General features: G+C 38.1%; 1 protein-coding gene across 1 annotated transcript in view; it reads left to right on the top strand.

Moving 5' to 3' along the window:
- The window catches only part of ADCY2 (adenylate cyclase 2), a 206,834-nt gene that overhangs the window by 162,953 nt on the left and 26,751 nt on the right, over positions 1-17,130 (top strand). Inside the window, exon 16 of the mRNA XM_036400040.2 lies at positions 9,927-10,064. Coding sequence (XP_036255933.1) covers positions 9,927-10,064 — 138 coding nt within the window. The remainder of the gene's footprint in view (positions 1-9,926; positions 10,065-17,130) is intronic.

Below are 17,130 nucleotides of genomic sequence, written 5' to 3'. Positions count from 1 at the left end.
GAAGGCACGTAGTAAATGTGGATTTGCTTGTGTGTACATGCACTTACACACAATTACAGAGTTTAAAATCACCAAATATCTCTCATCTAAAAATGCACCAAAAAACCCAAGAATTTTTTGTGCCTGTCTGATCCTGAGAGATGAAATCTGGTGAGTTAGCTACAGGCACTCACCCAGCTGCTCACTCATTCTGCCTCACTCAGAAGGATGGGGTAGGAAAATACAATGAGAAAGCTCATGGCTTGAGATAAGGCAGGGAGATCACTGACCAGTTATTTTCAGAGAAAATGCAGATTGAACTTGGGGATAATTGATGTAATTTATTGCTAATTAGGATAGATTGGCATTGTAAGAAACAAAACCAAACATTAAAGCCACACCATTACACCTCCCTTTCCCAAATTTACCTTCACTCCTCTGCTCCAGATTCCTCTACCTTCTGTCAACAAGAACAAGTAGGGGAGAGTGGTTGGTGCATAGACATTTCTCTGCTGCTCCTTCCTTCCCCAGTTCCACTCTACTCAATTTTCAGGACTCCACAGGCTGCAGTTCCTTCAGGAACATCACCTGCTCCAGCACAGATCTTCCATGAGTCGTGCTCCAGCATGACGTGCCTGCTCCTCCAGCCTTGGGGTTCCCTCTTCTGTTTCTCTCTTTGTGTTCCCTCCTCCTCTCTCTGCCCAACATTTTGGGCTCGTTCTTGCCCTGGTGTTCCCAAGGTGCCCAGCCAGGGTCAGGCCTCACCACCAACCTGAGCTCCAGAACTGCAGTAGCAGTCAAATATTTACAGAGTGGGACCTGAAATGCCAGTAAAGACAGCAAAATCTAAGTTCAGTTTAGGACACCTGGGTATCACTGTGTTATATGTACTTGTCTTAGTACTTTTGACACTTTGCACTCTCAGTCTTCACCTATCACATGTGGCTGTAACCACCACAGACTAAATCCCCCAAAAAAACAACATTGAAAAAATTTCTCTGTGTGATTTTCATTTCATTGGCAGAACAAAAAACTCGATCCAGACTGTAATGCTAAAATTACTAGCTCTTATGGAATTTAATTGCAATATTGTAAGTATAGATTTATGCTCACTGTTTCACTCTGAGTTTATTAATTGATTCTGCTGTTCAGCAGCACTGCAGCGTGGCCCAGCTCAGTCTGGGGCGAAGTGATAATTCAGCCATTAGAGAAGAATAGGAATTTTTCCATCAAACGATGCAGCACCGTAGAAGCACAAATAAGGAGGTTACAGACTTCCAGAGCCTGTCTTTGTGGCATCCCCTGCTGGTCTTGGGCAAACAGGCCAAGGGCAGGGAGAGCTGACAGTTCTCACAGAAATAGTCATTTGCCCATAGGCATTAAACCTTGCTCAATCCTAGCTAAAATGGCATATATGCTGAAACTTGAAAGGAATTTATATGTTCTATATTCAAATTATTTTTTTGTGCCTATTAATTTTTTTAATGGTTTTTTTTGGATAGTTGCAGTATTCAGAGATACTCATAATCTTAAAGATTATGAATATTTTTAGTCAAAGATCCTTTTTGTCTTATTTTTTCATATTCTAAATGTAAGCCCTTCTTTTTAATTAACTTTGAATATTTTCTTTTCATTTCCGTCGAGGCATTTTTTTTCCCAGATAGAGGAATAGAGGACAGTGATTGTTCTTTAGCTCAGGTATTTTCTGTGTCTCTTCCCTTTATCTTCTTGAAGTACAGATGAGTTCATAGAATACATGTGAAATGCCTCAGACCTGGTAAGTGTTAGATGTGTTTTACCTCCTGCTGTGAAGGCAAGGAAGCAATCATCTGGCACCTAAATGATACATTGGAAAATGTAATGCATTCAGTGGGGGAAAAAAAACGCACTAAGCATGTAAAGGAAAAATCTTTGGGGTAGCTGAGGCAGCTGGCCAAAGAAGTATTTTTCTCAAGCAGATGTTCTTTATGCATTGGTGCAAGTACTGTCTCAAAAATCTATTTGCATTACCTGGGACATACATGCACTTAATTGATGTGAAATTCTCTTTGTGCCAGTAACGTTTTATTATTATGAAATGGTTTTTTTTTGCTGCATAAGCCTATACCTTGCAAACCTGTTTGACTACTTAAGTTAACAGAGAAGATAGAAGTAATGTCATCTGATCTGGACATGTTTATAGTCTCTCTTAGATGCCCAATTGAACAATGGAATTAGAAGAACAAGGTACCAACAGAATAAACAGCAGAAAATAACTGGATTCACAGTTGAGAAAGATGTTCTGATTTGAGGTTACTGAAGTCTCTGACAAAGGGCAGCCAGTACATGAGCCCTGTTCCTGCTAGAAAAGAGCATATTATTTACACCACATCACTGCATTCAGAGTGATCTTTACTTTTTTTTGCAGGGGTTTGTATTTAATTTTAAAGCAATTGGCATTAGTACTTAGGTACAGTTATAACTACTGTGTACACAAAAGATATTTAAAAGCTCTTGTAAGGAGAGAAATGTCAGCACCAGCACTACTTGGAAATTATTTTCCATCTGGAGTTTTGCCTTTGAAATGAGTGTCTTTTAACACAGATGTAGATGAAAGATCTAGGCCCTTTCGTTTCTTCAATTGTAAGGCTTTGCCACTAAATGAAGATTAAAACAGGGATGATTAGGCAAGGAAAACCTAAAGAAGCACTTTGGCACCTACAGCAGGGTCCATGAAAGAGGCTCATCAATCCTAAAAGTCATTCTGATGAGTCTCTAATAGGGGCACTACAACAGCAAATCCATCACCACTTAGTTAAGTACCATGTTCAGACTTCAGGAATTTTTATAAGTGTACTGATTTCAGTAACAAAAATCCTTCTTCTTACTGAGCTTCTTGAGTTACATGTTTACAACATTAGTTACATGATTGAAGCCAGCTGAAGAATTTCCTAACTTGGTGAAAACCACATTGTTTATGTCTGCTTTGCCAAAAATTCTCTTTTAATAATTCTTTAAATCCAGCAATGCTGCCCTTTAGTGTTTTTGACCATGATGAGAGATTGTAGGTTAATTTCAAATACCCAAGTGTGCTTCCTAGTGTGCAAACAATTTTTCCTATGATTATTAAAAAAGCAGAAAAACAGAATATCCAGATTGTTTTCAGTGGTCTGTACATGTATTACCTGAGTGCTGATACCTGTGATGTGCTAGTACTGGAATATGGGCTCAGATCAGAGCTCCTGTTGTGTGAGACAGTTTTTAGATGGTAGAATCTCCCTTGGAGATCGAGACTTGGCCAATGTAGAACTCAGCATTTGGAAATCCTTCCTCTAGTTCAGTGCCCTGAGCATTGTCCTTAAAATGTCATTCAGGTTTGAGTCTTCTCGGAGCTGGTGGCTCTTAAATATTTCCTGAGAAAAATTAAAACATTGATGGGAGGGACTGAGAACACCTTAAAGTAGCATATAACACAGTGACTGTATGTTTTCTTGAGTGAGGAAAGCAGCACAGGAAGTGCCAGGACTGAACTCTGACTGCCTAAAGGCATATTTGTATTTACTGTTAGATATTCACTGTTGTTAGATATTTATCTATTATTAATTACCTGTTATTAGTAGATATTTAGAATAGAGACTTGACAAGGTAAAGACCTTGTCAAGCCTCTATGGGGGCTGAAATAATGCCTTTAGTTTTAGCTTTCACATTTTTCAGATTCCGTACTGCCTTGGTGTGTGACTCTGAATTTCATATAGCATGTTAGCAAGTTCTCTCCACAGTTTAGTTAGACAAAAGAATCCTTTTCCACCCCAAGAACCAAGGACTTAGTCACAGCTTGGGGCACAAAAAGTATAAACAATGGCAAATTGAGGAGAGCAAATTGGCAAGATGGGACTTCATAACCTGAAGCTGTAATTGGATAATTAACCCCAGTATGTAAATGGACCAAAACTTATAGAAGTGTGAAAACTTGTGACCAATCATCCATCTCGCATCCATCTTGGATCCATCTTGGGTAGAGCTATGTCTGGGCTCTTGTATTGCCCAAGGTGTATCCTTTGAAGGTCTTTTAATAAATGCCTACTTTATTCCTTCTTAACTCTGTCCAGCCTCTGTTCCAGGTCAGCCTGGAACACTGATGTGTTCTTTCCTTTGAATGACACAGCTGAAGTGAACCACATGGCCATTTTAACATGACCTATCGTAAAGGATGATTAACACTGCAAAGTATGGTGAAATTAAAAATGTGATGCTGACTTTAGTTTTTGCTGTTATTTCTTTATTCAGGATTCTAGATTTTGTCCAGTCACTTGTATGAGGTAGAAGTTGAGTAGACTTTTCACCTGGATGTATTTTGTATGATTCAAAATTCCTGGCTTAGATTTACAGGTGCCACCATGAAATTCAAAATCTTGGTGTTACAGTACTTGTTTTAGAAGTACTTTGTCAACATTAGGAGCATTAATAAGTACGTAAAGTTAAAGCTTGTGTCTGTATAGCAAAATCCCCCTTCTCCAAGCTTAGGTGAATGTAATTTCTGTCAGCAAGTTCTTTGGGTTTGAACTTTGGTGTCTTCTTCAACTCTGAGAGAAAATGAGCATGTTAAAAATCTGAATTTTGTTTCTCTTGATTACATTCTTTGAAGCATCAGTATTGGTAAAATATCGAGTTGTATTTGAATGCAAAATTAAAAGAACAACAATAGAACTATAGAAAATCTGATTCACTGGCTTTTTCTGTAAATAAGAAGTTTTCAGTGAAGATGTTCCAACCTCAACTAGCATCTGAAGAAGTGTGACAGCTCTTGAAACATTGTCTTTCATCTACAACATAGCTGTCACAATTAGTTCTCGCACCAGTTCCTTGATCCCACTCAAAAAGACAGCATTCATCTTATTAAATGCTGAAGTAGGTTTTTGTGTGTGGAAAGACAACACAGGATACATTTTTAATGTCCTGAATATTCAAAATAAGCTATTACTCATTATCATGCTGTGCTGTCATATCAGATTTAACATGTTCAGATGAAAAGGTAATACATTAGTCACCTCTCATGCTACAAATACCTATTATTTCTAGTCAGAAAATGATAAACACTGAACCAAGCTCCACTTAGAATAAACACTGTGATACTCTCTAATGCTACTGAGATCTGATGTTTTATCCTCCTTGCATGCTTTCAACAACTGATTCTTTCTTTAATCTCATTCTCCATTTTATTCAGAAAATTGCAAAGGAGACATAACACAATAAAAATGTATGATGGAATCAGCAAAATAAACCTGCCTAAGTCTGCTTTTAAGAGTGGTTTTAATGATTACCACCACCCCTCCAGTTCTGCTTCTAGGGATTCCCCAGATTTTCAGAAGTACTGAACTGCTGCAGTAGTACTAGATATGGGCTGGGTCTGGAGTGCTCAAAAGTGAAATGAAGTTCAGCAAATCTGTTATTCACACAGAGAATTATTATTCAACAGTGTATTTTTTCATGTTTTCCAAGGAATATCTACTCAATGGCTTAAACATTTTTAGGGTTTTGTCACAAGTTTTCCTTTCAGGACTCTCACTGGCTTAACAAATAAGGTGGGGAGGGCAGATGTGCTAAATAAACAGGGTTCTTCCCCCTCCAGAACTCAGAGCTGTGCATTAACAGACTGGTAAGAAATACATCACTCTGTTGTGCTTCTGTTTGACAAGTGGAAATAACTACCTAGAACTTAATTTTTAAAGTTGCACTTTTAACATAACTCACATTGTTCTTCTGGCTAGAACCATCAATGTCTTGTAATTTTAGGAAGAGCAATGGAAATAATCCCTCTTATTGATTAATCACATTGTATGAATGATACATTGTTTCCTGAAATTTATGTTGTTTTCCAGGCCTGTTCTAAGTGATAAAGTTGCTTTGTTTTTTGTTGTTTTTTTTTTTCCTAATGATATCAGGAAAACATTTTTGTGAAGAAGTGTAGAAAATCAGTCCAATAAGTTCTCCTTGCTAAAATATATTAGCAAGGTCAGATGATATTGTTCAAAAATCTTGTAAGCAAAGAAAAAATGGAATTATTGCAAGGCATTTTAGTACAGAAGTTACATAAGCCTGTACCTGTTTTCCAGACACTTTAAAAACAAAGGAAGTTCTCAGCAATACATGCTGTTCTCAGCATGGGCATTGCTAAGTAGTCTCAGCAATTCTATACTGTAATTTTTTTCAATTATTACTTTCAAATACAAAGAAAGTTCAAATTTAACAATTGGAAGCACTGATGTTAAAGTAGAAAAGTTTGAAAAGTCACCATCATTTGATGCCGACATTCTTGTAGTTAGATACTGAAGTTCAGCAGAGATTTTTTTCTGTGTGAAAGTTAGTTTTATCCTCAGAATTAAGATAACACAAACTGTTAAGATAACACAAATTGTTTATATGAGTAGAGAAAACTCAATTGACATTGTGTAGCACTACTAAAACACAACACTAAAACACCTTTTTTCCAACATGGTTTTGCATTTTTTACTGAGACATGATTTTTAAGGTTTTGAAGTTGAAAGTAAGGGCTGCTAGAGCTTGTTGGGTCCAGTGGAGGTCAGGAGCTGGGAAGTGCTCCTCCCCGACTCACTGAAGCAAGATTTGATGGAATTCAAAACCCAGGGAGGGGATCCTCCTGTCCCACTCCCACTGAAGTCTGAGGTGCAACCTGTAGTAAGGCTGGGCATGTGTTCCCAATAGGAAAATGGGCGTACACCATACACAGAGGACCAATCTCAGAGATCCACAGACAGAACAGCTCTCTTACAGCAGCCATGTAACAATGTGCAACACTCATGTAAACACGATCCACACTGATGGTCTAGTTCCTTCTTTCTGGAGGATCAGGTCTGATGTGATACACACTTCCTGACTGCCATCATCCACAGGCACACTTTCACTCGTGGGTCTGACATCTGGAATTTTAGTCAATACAGTATCCATACCCAGGCTCTGCCCCCTTTACAAAGTGACTAGTTCAACCCTTGGGTCTTTCCAAATGTAGATCTTCTGCTTGCCAGCCAGTTCTGTTTGAATTTTCTTTGTGGTTATGCACACACTCCCCCACACACCCTGTGGGTTTCCTCAGGGACTGGTCTGAGACAGCTCAGCTCCTGACACCTTCAGTTGCTCACCTACATGATCTCTCTCCTGTGGCACCCATCCTGTGCCCCTTGCCATCTAGTCCAGCATGAAGTTTGCTGCCATTCACACACATGCAGGCTCAGAATAAGGACTGCACTTACACAGAGGATGGTTAGAGACAGAATTTAATAACAATATGCAATACACTCATTTAGAAAAGTGTTCACCTGCATCCATTTCCTTTCATCCCTTCTCGTCACCATCTACCTATATTTGTACATATCTGGTCCACATTTATGCCTTCCTTTCCTCTCCTGTGTCCCATTCCCTAAATGCCATGTAAGTTTTCCACATACCCATAATGGCCTTAAGATATACCATTGTGTTTTACACAATTCCAAGTTTCTGCCCACTAGCAAAATTACCTATCCTGTGCTAGCCTGCTAGCCTTTTAGGCAGGAATCACTCTTAAAAGGCAGGGCATCCTGGAAAGGAAGATTTTTCATTGAAGCTTCTTGGTAGATTTCCTATCAGAAATCATGACTGCAGCAACCTCTTTCAGTCATCTTAAAAGCAGCAAACTCAGTGGCTTCTGTTGATGATGTTACTCATCAACTGTCATTGCCCTTTTGATCATCACCATTTGTATTTGATTTGATCAGGTTCTCATCAGGTAGCATAAACCCTGTAAAATTCATAATTCAATTTATCTTGTTTAGACCATATAATTTATTTCCATCATTAGTTTATTTTCTTGGAATTTCTAGTCCTAAAGGCTTTCCTTGAACAGTATGTAATGTAATGTAATTCAGGAAGACTACAGTGTACAGCTTTACATATATATATATATAACTTCTTAGCTATTTTATATTCCTAGTACTTTCTCAGTGTACTTGTCTACTTTTCTGTGTCTAAGGCAATTTAAACTTATCCAGCTGCTTTTAAATTTCCAAGAAAGTCACAGAACAATGTAGGTTAAGTTGTAGTAAAGCTCCAGGTGAGCAATAATAAAGGTAAAGAGTAATTAGGGCACGATTTCATGACTGTTTTAATTTGCCATAAATCCATGCTCCCTGACTAATTGGGTTTTAGGCAGACTAGACAGATTCATTGAAGACTAGAATGATTCATTTTTACTCCGATCCATTCCCTGCATCCATCGGAACACTTCCCTCCTGTAGCAACAGCAGCAATCAATACTTTGTGCTTTTTACTATATTGAAGTGGGAGGGATGACAAAATTTTTGTAAAATCTATGTGTGATTTCAAATTATCTTGAAATCTGCTATGTACTTAGGACTGAAAAACAAGGTTGGGGAGTCAAAAAGGCTTTTGAGCAGGAATTTTTTGTTCAAAAATGCAGATCCTTTGAGTTTATGTTTTTGGGTGGGTTTCTAGTAAGGGAGAAGAGTAATGTTTATATAAAAGTTGCCTGATATTTTCCCTTTTTTTTGTCCATCCTTAAGATTCCAGTGATTGTTTTGACCTTCCTGGAACTGAATTCAGAATCTGTCCAATTCAGTATGCAAAACTCCCTGTCATAAATGGAAACAATATGTGAAAAAGCTCTGCATATACAGTGGATTTGTCCAAATAATGTATAATTAGGAGCAGAATATATACGTGCAGAATGATAAAGATTGTCGTGCAAAATACACCCCACATGTAGGGTAGTGGTGTAATTTAGCATGATGTGCCTTAGCTATTGAACCTGAACAAATAGATCAGTACTGTAAAATAAGTTCTATGTTTGTTAGTTTTTCATGTTTGAGTACCCATTTTTGAGACTTCCTAAGCTTGTATCTCTGCTGATGGCTGGGGCAAGGGTGAAAACAATATGTAAAGCCATCTCAGATAATATTAAGTAAATAGAAAACACACATTGAAAAAAAGCAATTAATTTTGTGGGATTGTCATGTTCCTTAAATTTTCTTTGCCTTTTTTACAGGAGTTTGCATAAAACTGAATTTGACATTTGGAAAGGGCACAAGATGCTTCTAGGCAACCTTATCTCCTCATTGTTAAAGTTTTGGGAAAATTAATGTTTATTGGATGCGTCACAAATCCTTGTTTATTCTTTGTAAGCCGCTTGTGCCTCTAGGCACTGTACATGTATGAATGGAGACTTTGACTTTGCAATGTCTTCTTAGAAACAGATTAAATGAGTCAGAGTTTTTTATTGTTAATTTTTCTTATTATACAAGAAAATTTTTCTATTCACTAAATATTTTTTGTCAAATTTTACATCCAGTTTTTTATGAAATGCTTGTTTGCCTTCTGGATAGTTTTAGGGAAGGTTGATTTGCTTTGCTGAGTTATTTTCCATTTAAAATAATTATCAAATAAGACTCCAAGAAGATGAAAGAAAAGCCTGAAAGCTTTCCTGTTTTGTGGGCTGCCAGGGATACATCTAGCCTTTATTCTGTGTCAGAGACTTTGCAGAGTCATTATTTACATTTTGAAGTTTCCAGAGGCTACTAAACATGACTCTTTCAATTCAGTCAAGGCAAGTCAGTTCATTTTCGATGTTTTGATGATGTTAAAGGTAATGACACTGCTGTCAGCTCTGTATTTTGCTATTATTAGTAATACGTATTGAATATTTAGTAAGGTATTTGCAAATTATAATTATTTAATGGAAGTGATAATATGGTAGATATTTTAAATAAATTTTTCTTTGTGTTCATGTTTAATCATCATCTGTCATTCTCGTGAGACTATAATAGTTAAATAGTTCTGTGCAATACTGTAAGATTATTACTGCACTCAGTCTTGACATACCCTAATTCTACCCTTGTTTATACTAATTAAATATACTAAAGATCTTTTTTTTTTCTCTTTTCCAAACTGTTTGCACTTAGCAATGTAGCAAGAAAGCATCAGCTTCATTGTTGTGGATCCTGAAATCATCTGGAATAATTGCAAACCGTCCTTGGCCAAGGATCACTCTTACATTGACAACCACTGCTATAATATTAACCATGGCTGTATTCAACATGGTAAGGGAAAAAGGGGTATTTTTTCCTGTTTTTTTGTCCATTTAAGATTTGTTGTTGTTGTTGTTATTCAGTATTGGTTTAGATGTTAAATTTATGGCCTGTTGCTATGCCAGGAACCTGCACGGCAATTGGCTGAGACAGAAATGTAAAGCAGAGCAAAGGAAAACATACTGTGTAGTTGAGACCTCTGCAAACCGGATGCTCAAAAAGAGCTCAGACCCTGGCTAAATTTGTTAAAGAAAAATATTATTTATAATGAACAGAAAACAATTAAATCTCAGGTTTGAATTGCACAAGTCCCTTAGTCATCTGTGCATCACTTAGAAAAGCAGCATTGCTGAGAGAATGAAGTATCTCCTCACAGGATTTGTGGAAGACTTTGTGTGAAACAAACCAAGCTTTATTCAGTTTTGTGATGCTTCTCTGCTGACCCCAAAATTATCATAATGTGTACATTATTGGTTTCACTTGCTTGATTTTTTTAAATAATAAAAGAATTCAGAGTTACGTCAAAACTTCAAAAGTACTGACCTACAAATTCATTAGGGCTTATGTTTACTTAAGTTACTTCAACCTGTGCTTTTCTCTCCTAACAGAAAATCTATGTAATTTTATTATTCCTTTGCAACTATAGAGTAAATTATAGAGTAAATCTGTAAGCAATTATAGAGTAAATCTGTCATTAGATTGCCTAAAGCATGAATCTTAATGATCTCATTTAGTCTGAAAGGTCTGTTGTCTAATGGGATGAGCAGTACATGGGATCAAAAGTCTTCCTTTGTTTTGCCCTGTTGGCTAAGGTGGATTCTGTTTGTAAACCCGTGAAAGTGTTCAGTTCAGTTCTGCATCTGCAAAGTGGGAACTCTGACATTTATTTAGGCAATGTTTTCATCACAACATCAATGCATAAATATTCACGTTTCAAGTGAGTGAGGTTCAGTGCTTTTGAAATTGTAACCCTAATGCTTGCTTGAGTTGCTGGTACTTTTGTTACTTAGGATTTATAAAGGACTTAGATATTGATAATGCCTACACTGTTTTATTTTGTTTTCCCATATTTCAGGGGACCCTTAATCAATCAGGTATTACCTTAAGTACTAAACTTGTCCAAATGATGTAATGTGGGCTTTTAAATGTGAACACTTGAAATAGTTGGTAGAATGTTCTCTCCATTTTATTGTTAAATTTTTCTAGTCTTGTTAATGTTGATTTTCTGTTCTTTCTTTTTCCTGCTTTGTTTGAAGGAGAGGAGAGAAACACAAAACCAATTCCATTTCCAAAATGTAAAATTCACCTAAGTGAATTTAGTGTGTAAGGGTGGGAGAGGAGAAACTCAAAGAAGCAGTGGCTGAAAATAATATAAAACTGAATATAAATTGACTTTTCATCAGTGAAAGCAGTTAGCAATGGAAACAATTATTCTGAAAAGCTGTTGATTGTCCATTAGCTGAAAACTCTTTGAATTATAACCTTTAGCCATGCAAAAGTTATACAACAGCAAGAATCTCAGAGATTTAGTAACCTGTAAAATGAAGATCAGGCTAGATTTTCTCTTTTTTTAAACTCTGTAAATATATCAGAAGAAAATAAAGAACCTGCTTGGGTTTAAATTATACCTTGATTTAGGCTTCGTGCATATGGTTATTTATTAAGTAAAAAAATGTAAAAGGAGATATAGTCAATGACTGTTTTTCACTTAGACTAAAGTTCTACTAGTGCTTACAGCCCACTTCAAACTTGGCCTTCAAGCAGTAAAAGACATTCTAGCAAGAAAAAAAGGAGTTGTTCTGTACATAATTTTTAGAAAAAGGTTTTCATTTTATTGGTTCACATCCAGTTTTATGTGGACTGAATGTTACAGTAATACCTAATAGGCTGCATTTTAAAGTCTTAGTGCCTTATAAGCAATGTTACAGAGTTACAAATAATCATGTTCCATGATATTCATGAGATGGTAATTTTAGGTAGAATTCCCACCTTGAAATTAAACCTTAATAGTTTGACTAGCAAAAATGACTTTAAATGTGATTGTGAATTTTGCATTAGCAAATTGTGGGAGAGACTCTGAAGTATCATTATTATATCTCCAAGCAACATGTACTTAATAGCAGAGTCCGTTAACTGCATTTACTTCCATGAGCCATTTCAGTAGCAAAAGGCAAAATGTAGCCGTTAAGATTTAATGGAGATAAAGAGTGTCTAACCATGCCACACCTAATAATTCATCATTAAGACCAAAATGCCAACTAAAACTCAGTCTTCATGGTCAAGGGAGACTGGAGAAGAGTGGAGGTGCAATTTTATTTGAAATTAGCTGTTTCAGCTGATGTCTAAATCTCTTGTTCAGGTTTGAGACGTGTAGACCTGATCAGCAAAACAAAGTTAAAAATCGGCTAATGTCACATAAGTATCAAATAGTTCTGAGCTGAAGGGAGAGGGTAAGCATTAGATCTGGTGCTAGATAGACAGTAAGACATCTGTCAGTGGCTGAGGAAAGCTGTTTTCGTCAAGCTGATCTGCCTAAACTGATCAGGAGAAAGAATCCTGCATGGAGCAATACAGGAGGCCCAGAGAGACAGTAGGACTGCATGATTGTGAAGGGTTACTACTTGAAAACTGAATGAATGACTGCATGCAGTACATCAAATGATTGTGCCTTATCATCCTCTGGGATTCATTAGGTCTCAAGGAATCGTGCATGATAAAAGAGTCCTGCAGCAGCTCTTGGTTTCAGTGACTTCTGCATCAAATGCATGACTGGTTCTTGGCACAAGCAAAAAGATCTCAGGCTTGTACTGTCCCACTAAGTCTTCATTACTCTAACTACCAGCTTTAACATTCAGGATCATAGAATCATTGAATATTTTGGGTTGAAAAGAATCTTAAAAAGTCATGTAGTTCGCTCCCTCCCCCCCTCACCATGGGCAGGGATGTCTTTAACTGAATCTGATTGCTCAGAGTCCCATCTAACCTGACTTTGAGTGTTTCCAGGAATAGGACATCCACCACCTCCCTGGGAAACCTGTTCTAGTGCCTCACCACCCTCATCATATGTTTCCTTATATCTAGTCTGAATCGACGCTGTTTTAGTGTAAAACCATTACCCCTTGTCCTGTCACAACGGACCCTGCTACAAAGTTTGTCCCAGTCTTTCTTAGGCCCTTCAGGTACTGGAAGGTCTCCCCGGAGAATTCTCCGGGCTGAACAACCCCAGCTCTCTCAGCCTGTCTTCAAAAGAGAAGTTCCAGCCCTATGATAATCTTTGTGGCCTTCCTCTAGATATTACTTGCTCTCCTGTCTTTACATCCAGTGAATTTTAACAACTGTTAACAACTGGACTGTTTCCTCTTAATGTTTAGGAAAGTGAATACTGAGAGAGGCTTGAGTATTTTTGCTCCATTGGTTATTGTACATCTGTGAGCCCAAGCTGCCTTAAATGATACAAGTATTGGCCCCCTCTAAGTCATGAATGATCCTGTGTTCAAATATTGAGAAATAATTAATCAAACCTGCTTTCATTCTCATAGTGGAAAGTTGGTTTCTTTATAAGATCTTCCTTTTAGTGTAGCTGCCTCTGTTGGTGAACTTGTATTTTTAATTGTTAAGCTCTTTGGCAGGTACACTCTAATTATACATCCCACAGTGCCTGGCACATTGAAGACTCTGTTTTGGAAGGTGCCTAATGCATGTCTTTTGAGAAGAATAAATAGATGCTGTCTAGAGGTTGACCTGACCATGGAGTTGGAAGGAGAAAGCACAGCTGAAGAAATGTCATTAAAGTGGTACTTGCAGGGCCCAAATCCACAAATCCATTCCAGGATTTAAGGAACTTAAAAAAATCATTATCAATCTAGGTACACTGGATTAGCAGAGATGCACTAGCAGGTGAGACACTGCTCTGAAATCATGCTTACAGCAGTTCTGGTTTCTTTCAAAGGTGTGGGAAGAGATAGAGTTGTGCTGTCACTGCCTTTATAAGTGAGCATCTCTCCATATCTGTCAAATACAAAAATCATGCTGTCTGAGTCTGTAAAGGGCCAGCAGGCTCCTCATCTTTTCTGTTGGTGGGAGCTTTGAACAAGGCAGTTCAAAGACTTGCCACTACATATTGCCTCTTCAGGGGGCTACGGATTGAATACATGCTTGCACAAAGACAGTTATGCATTTTCACTTGGCACACAAACTTTCGTAAAAAAGAAATTATTGAGCAACTTTAATTTGGTCCATTTATGCCACAAGACACCAAATAACACAGATGCATGAGCACTTTGATGTTAAGAAGCTTTGTACCAACTCAGGAAAAATGCTCTAAAATTTCTGCTAAATGCATTTCAGTACTCTCTGGATTTTCATTATCCTTTTACAGCTTACCAATATCTCAGCATCACCTTTATTTGGTAAAAAAAAGCATAATAGTCTTGTTAGGAACTTAGCATTCCAGGTTGTCCTTAAACCTCTCCTTTTGAGCTTGGGAAGAGGGGGAATGATACCAAAATTTGTCATTCTTCACACTATTCTTGGGGCATTCTTGTGAAGATCTGGGAATAAAAGATGCCAGACAATAAAAAATGCCAGACAAACTGCCATTTTTCAAAGGAAGCTGTGATATGCATTCTACACCCAAGTACTTTCAGACCTCAGTGGGAAAGATGGCTTCTTTTCTAATGAGATCTAAACTAGTGTATTATTGTTGTTTTCAGACAACAAAAGAGATGCACCAATTTGCTTATCCCGTGTTTTGGGGGGAGGGTCTGTCACCACATGGCTCCCATTGAAAGCAGGTATTTTCATTATGTGAGGCAGAAAACTCACAGCTGAGGATTGCAGGTCATGTGAACGCAAGAAAAGAAAACACTGTCAGAATATATGAAGTTAAAATAAGAACGTAATGGTAGCATGCTCAGACGTTCCCTGGCAAACCTTGGTATTCATAAAAAAATACTGCTTTCATTTGAGTCATTTGTGTGGGTGTGACTGCTTAGTAGGGCTGAACCTACTCTTACAAAAAATACTATGTTGAAGAACAATATGTATCTTCAAAGCATGATAGCAGATGTAGGTAACTGATGAGAGAAAGAAAGAAAAGTGCAAACACATCATTCAGAAATAAGTGTTGTTTGGCTCATGGCAGGTGACAACACTTCTATATCCTTTTTTTTCTCCTTTTTATAGTTATTAATATATGCATAGATATACCATATTTCATACAGTGTTCTGTGTATGCAGGTAACATTTATAGGTCAGAACTGCTTTGTGCAAGGTTCAAAACCAAAATTAAAATGCTTTATTCTAAATTAACATATATAAATATGCATGCCAGATGTCTTTCTGTAATATAATTGTGTTTGAGTTCTTCAGATTATATAATCTTTGCTCTGGGGACATGCAAAAAGTGGGATTCTGAAACTAAATATTTCATGTCTACAGAAAAAGTATATGCACTGTTAGAGGGATGTAGTTCTCTTGGCAAATGCCCTTGTTAACAAAAGTTATTAAATAGCTGGAGGCAGGGAGGGAGAATAAATCCTCAAAGCTGTCTGAAGGGGGTTTTTTTGTCCAAAGTTGTTCCAGTCAAAAGAGGCAGGTGAGCATTAGCTGGCTTAACAAGTAACCAAGCAATTTCAGAAAATCCTTAATAGAGAAGGAAATAGTGTGAAAATAAGAATAAAAGAAACAGAATCACAGAATGGATGAGGTTGGAAAGGACCACAGTGGTCATCTGGTCCAACCTCCCTGCTCAAGCAGAGTCATCCTAGAGCACATGGCACAGGATTGTGTCCAGTTAGCTCTTGAACATCTCCAGTGAGGGAGATGCCACAGCCTCTCTGGGCAATGTGGAAATGTGTGACAGGAGGCAGAGAGCTATGAGTGGAAACAGATGACTGTCAAAAAACTATTTTGACACTGTAATAAGTCACTTCTCTGGCATCACACCTCTGCTTCAGCCAGCAAGAGCAGCCTGCCTGTCGGATACTGTGAGCTGCCTGCACAAATGGGCAGGCAACAGCACAGGCTGGGACAAGCAGGGACTACTGCTCAGGTTTGTCCCTGCACACAAACCTGCAGGGCTCTCTCTCCAGCATGTGCATTGACAGCTTGCAGGGAGCTGCCCAGGTGCACATAGATACCTGCATCTCCTTTCAGCAGCGTGTGCCAGCAGGGGAACCTGCATTGCCAAAAGGGGAGTGTGTGCATTTCACCCGCACATCCTGTGGGAAGAGGCAGATGTGAATGTAACTCTCTTCATGTGCACGTCATTAGAACTCTTTGGGATCAGTTATAGAAGGATGTTTCAAAATCTGTAGGTGTTTATTAACATTTTGTAGGGTCTGTTTTCATGGTTTATCTGTTCTATTTCTGATACTGATCCTCATCTGTATCAGTGTGGGGTATTTCCCCAAGGGGAAGAGATTCGGAGGATTCCACACTCATCCGGACTTTGTAGTTCACTGATGGCAGGTTAATTATATGCAGTTTCACATACACAGTTATGTTGGCAAAGCAAGGGAATCCAAAAGTGCAACTGCATAAACACAGGTGAGTGCCAGCTTGGTGTTGGTAGTAGGTGGCATATAGATAACCTTTGCAAACCCACAACCTTGGACTTCTTTTGAAGGGGAGTTAAGAGAGAGAATGGCTTCAGACTCTTCTCTGCAGAGCCATAAAACATATTACAGGGCACTCAGCACAGGTGGTGACATGGGAGGTTGGGTAGTCTTCAGAAAGATAAAAGAAGTCACTGTGCATGAACAGCACTGACTGCTGCCAAGGGGGATTGTGGGTCTCCGTCCTTGGAAGTTTCCAAGACCTGTCCGTCCAGAACTATGACTGAATGACTGACCAGATCTAACATTAGTAAATCAATAAGCCATTTTGACCCACATTTAATTGCTCCGAGTGAAGCAGTTCAGGTTTCCTCTGTAACAGTATTTAAAGACAGAAATGGAGAAAAAATTTAGAGGTGGGTTACTCAGACTACCTGCAGGGAACAGCATGTGAGAGGGAGGTGACCTCTGGACCTCTACTCTGGTCAACCACATGTGGATTTTCATATTTAATGTATAAA

The sequence above is a fragment of the Molothrus ater genome, chromosome 1 (genome assembly GCF_012460135.2).
Source record: "Molothrus ater isolate BHLD 08-10-18 breed brown headed cowbird chromosome 1, BPBGC_Mater_1.1, whole genome shotgun sequence".
Classification (NCBI taxonomy): domain Eukaryota; kingdom Metazoa; phylum Chordata; class Aves; order Passeriformes; family Icteridae; genus Molothrus; species Molothrus ater.
The sequence above is the reverse complement of the archived record's forward strand: the minus strand, read 5'-3'. Positions and strand labels throughout refer to the sequence as shown.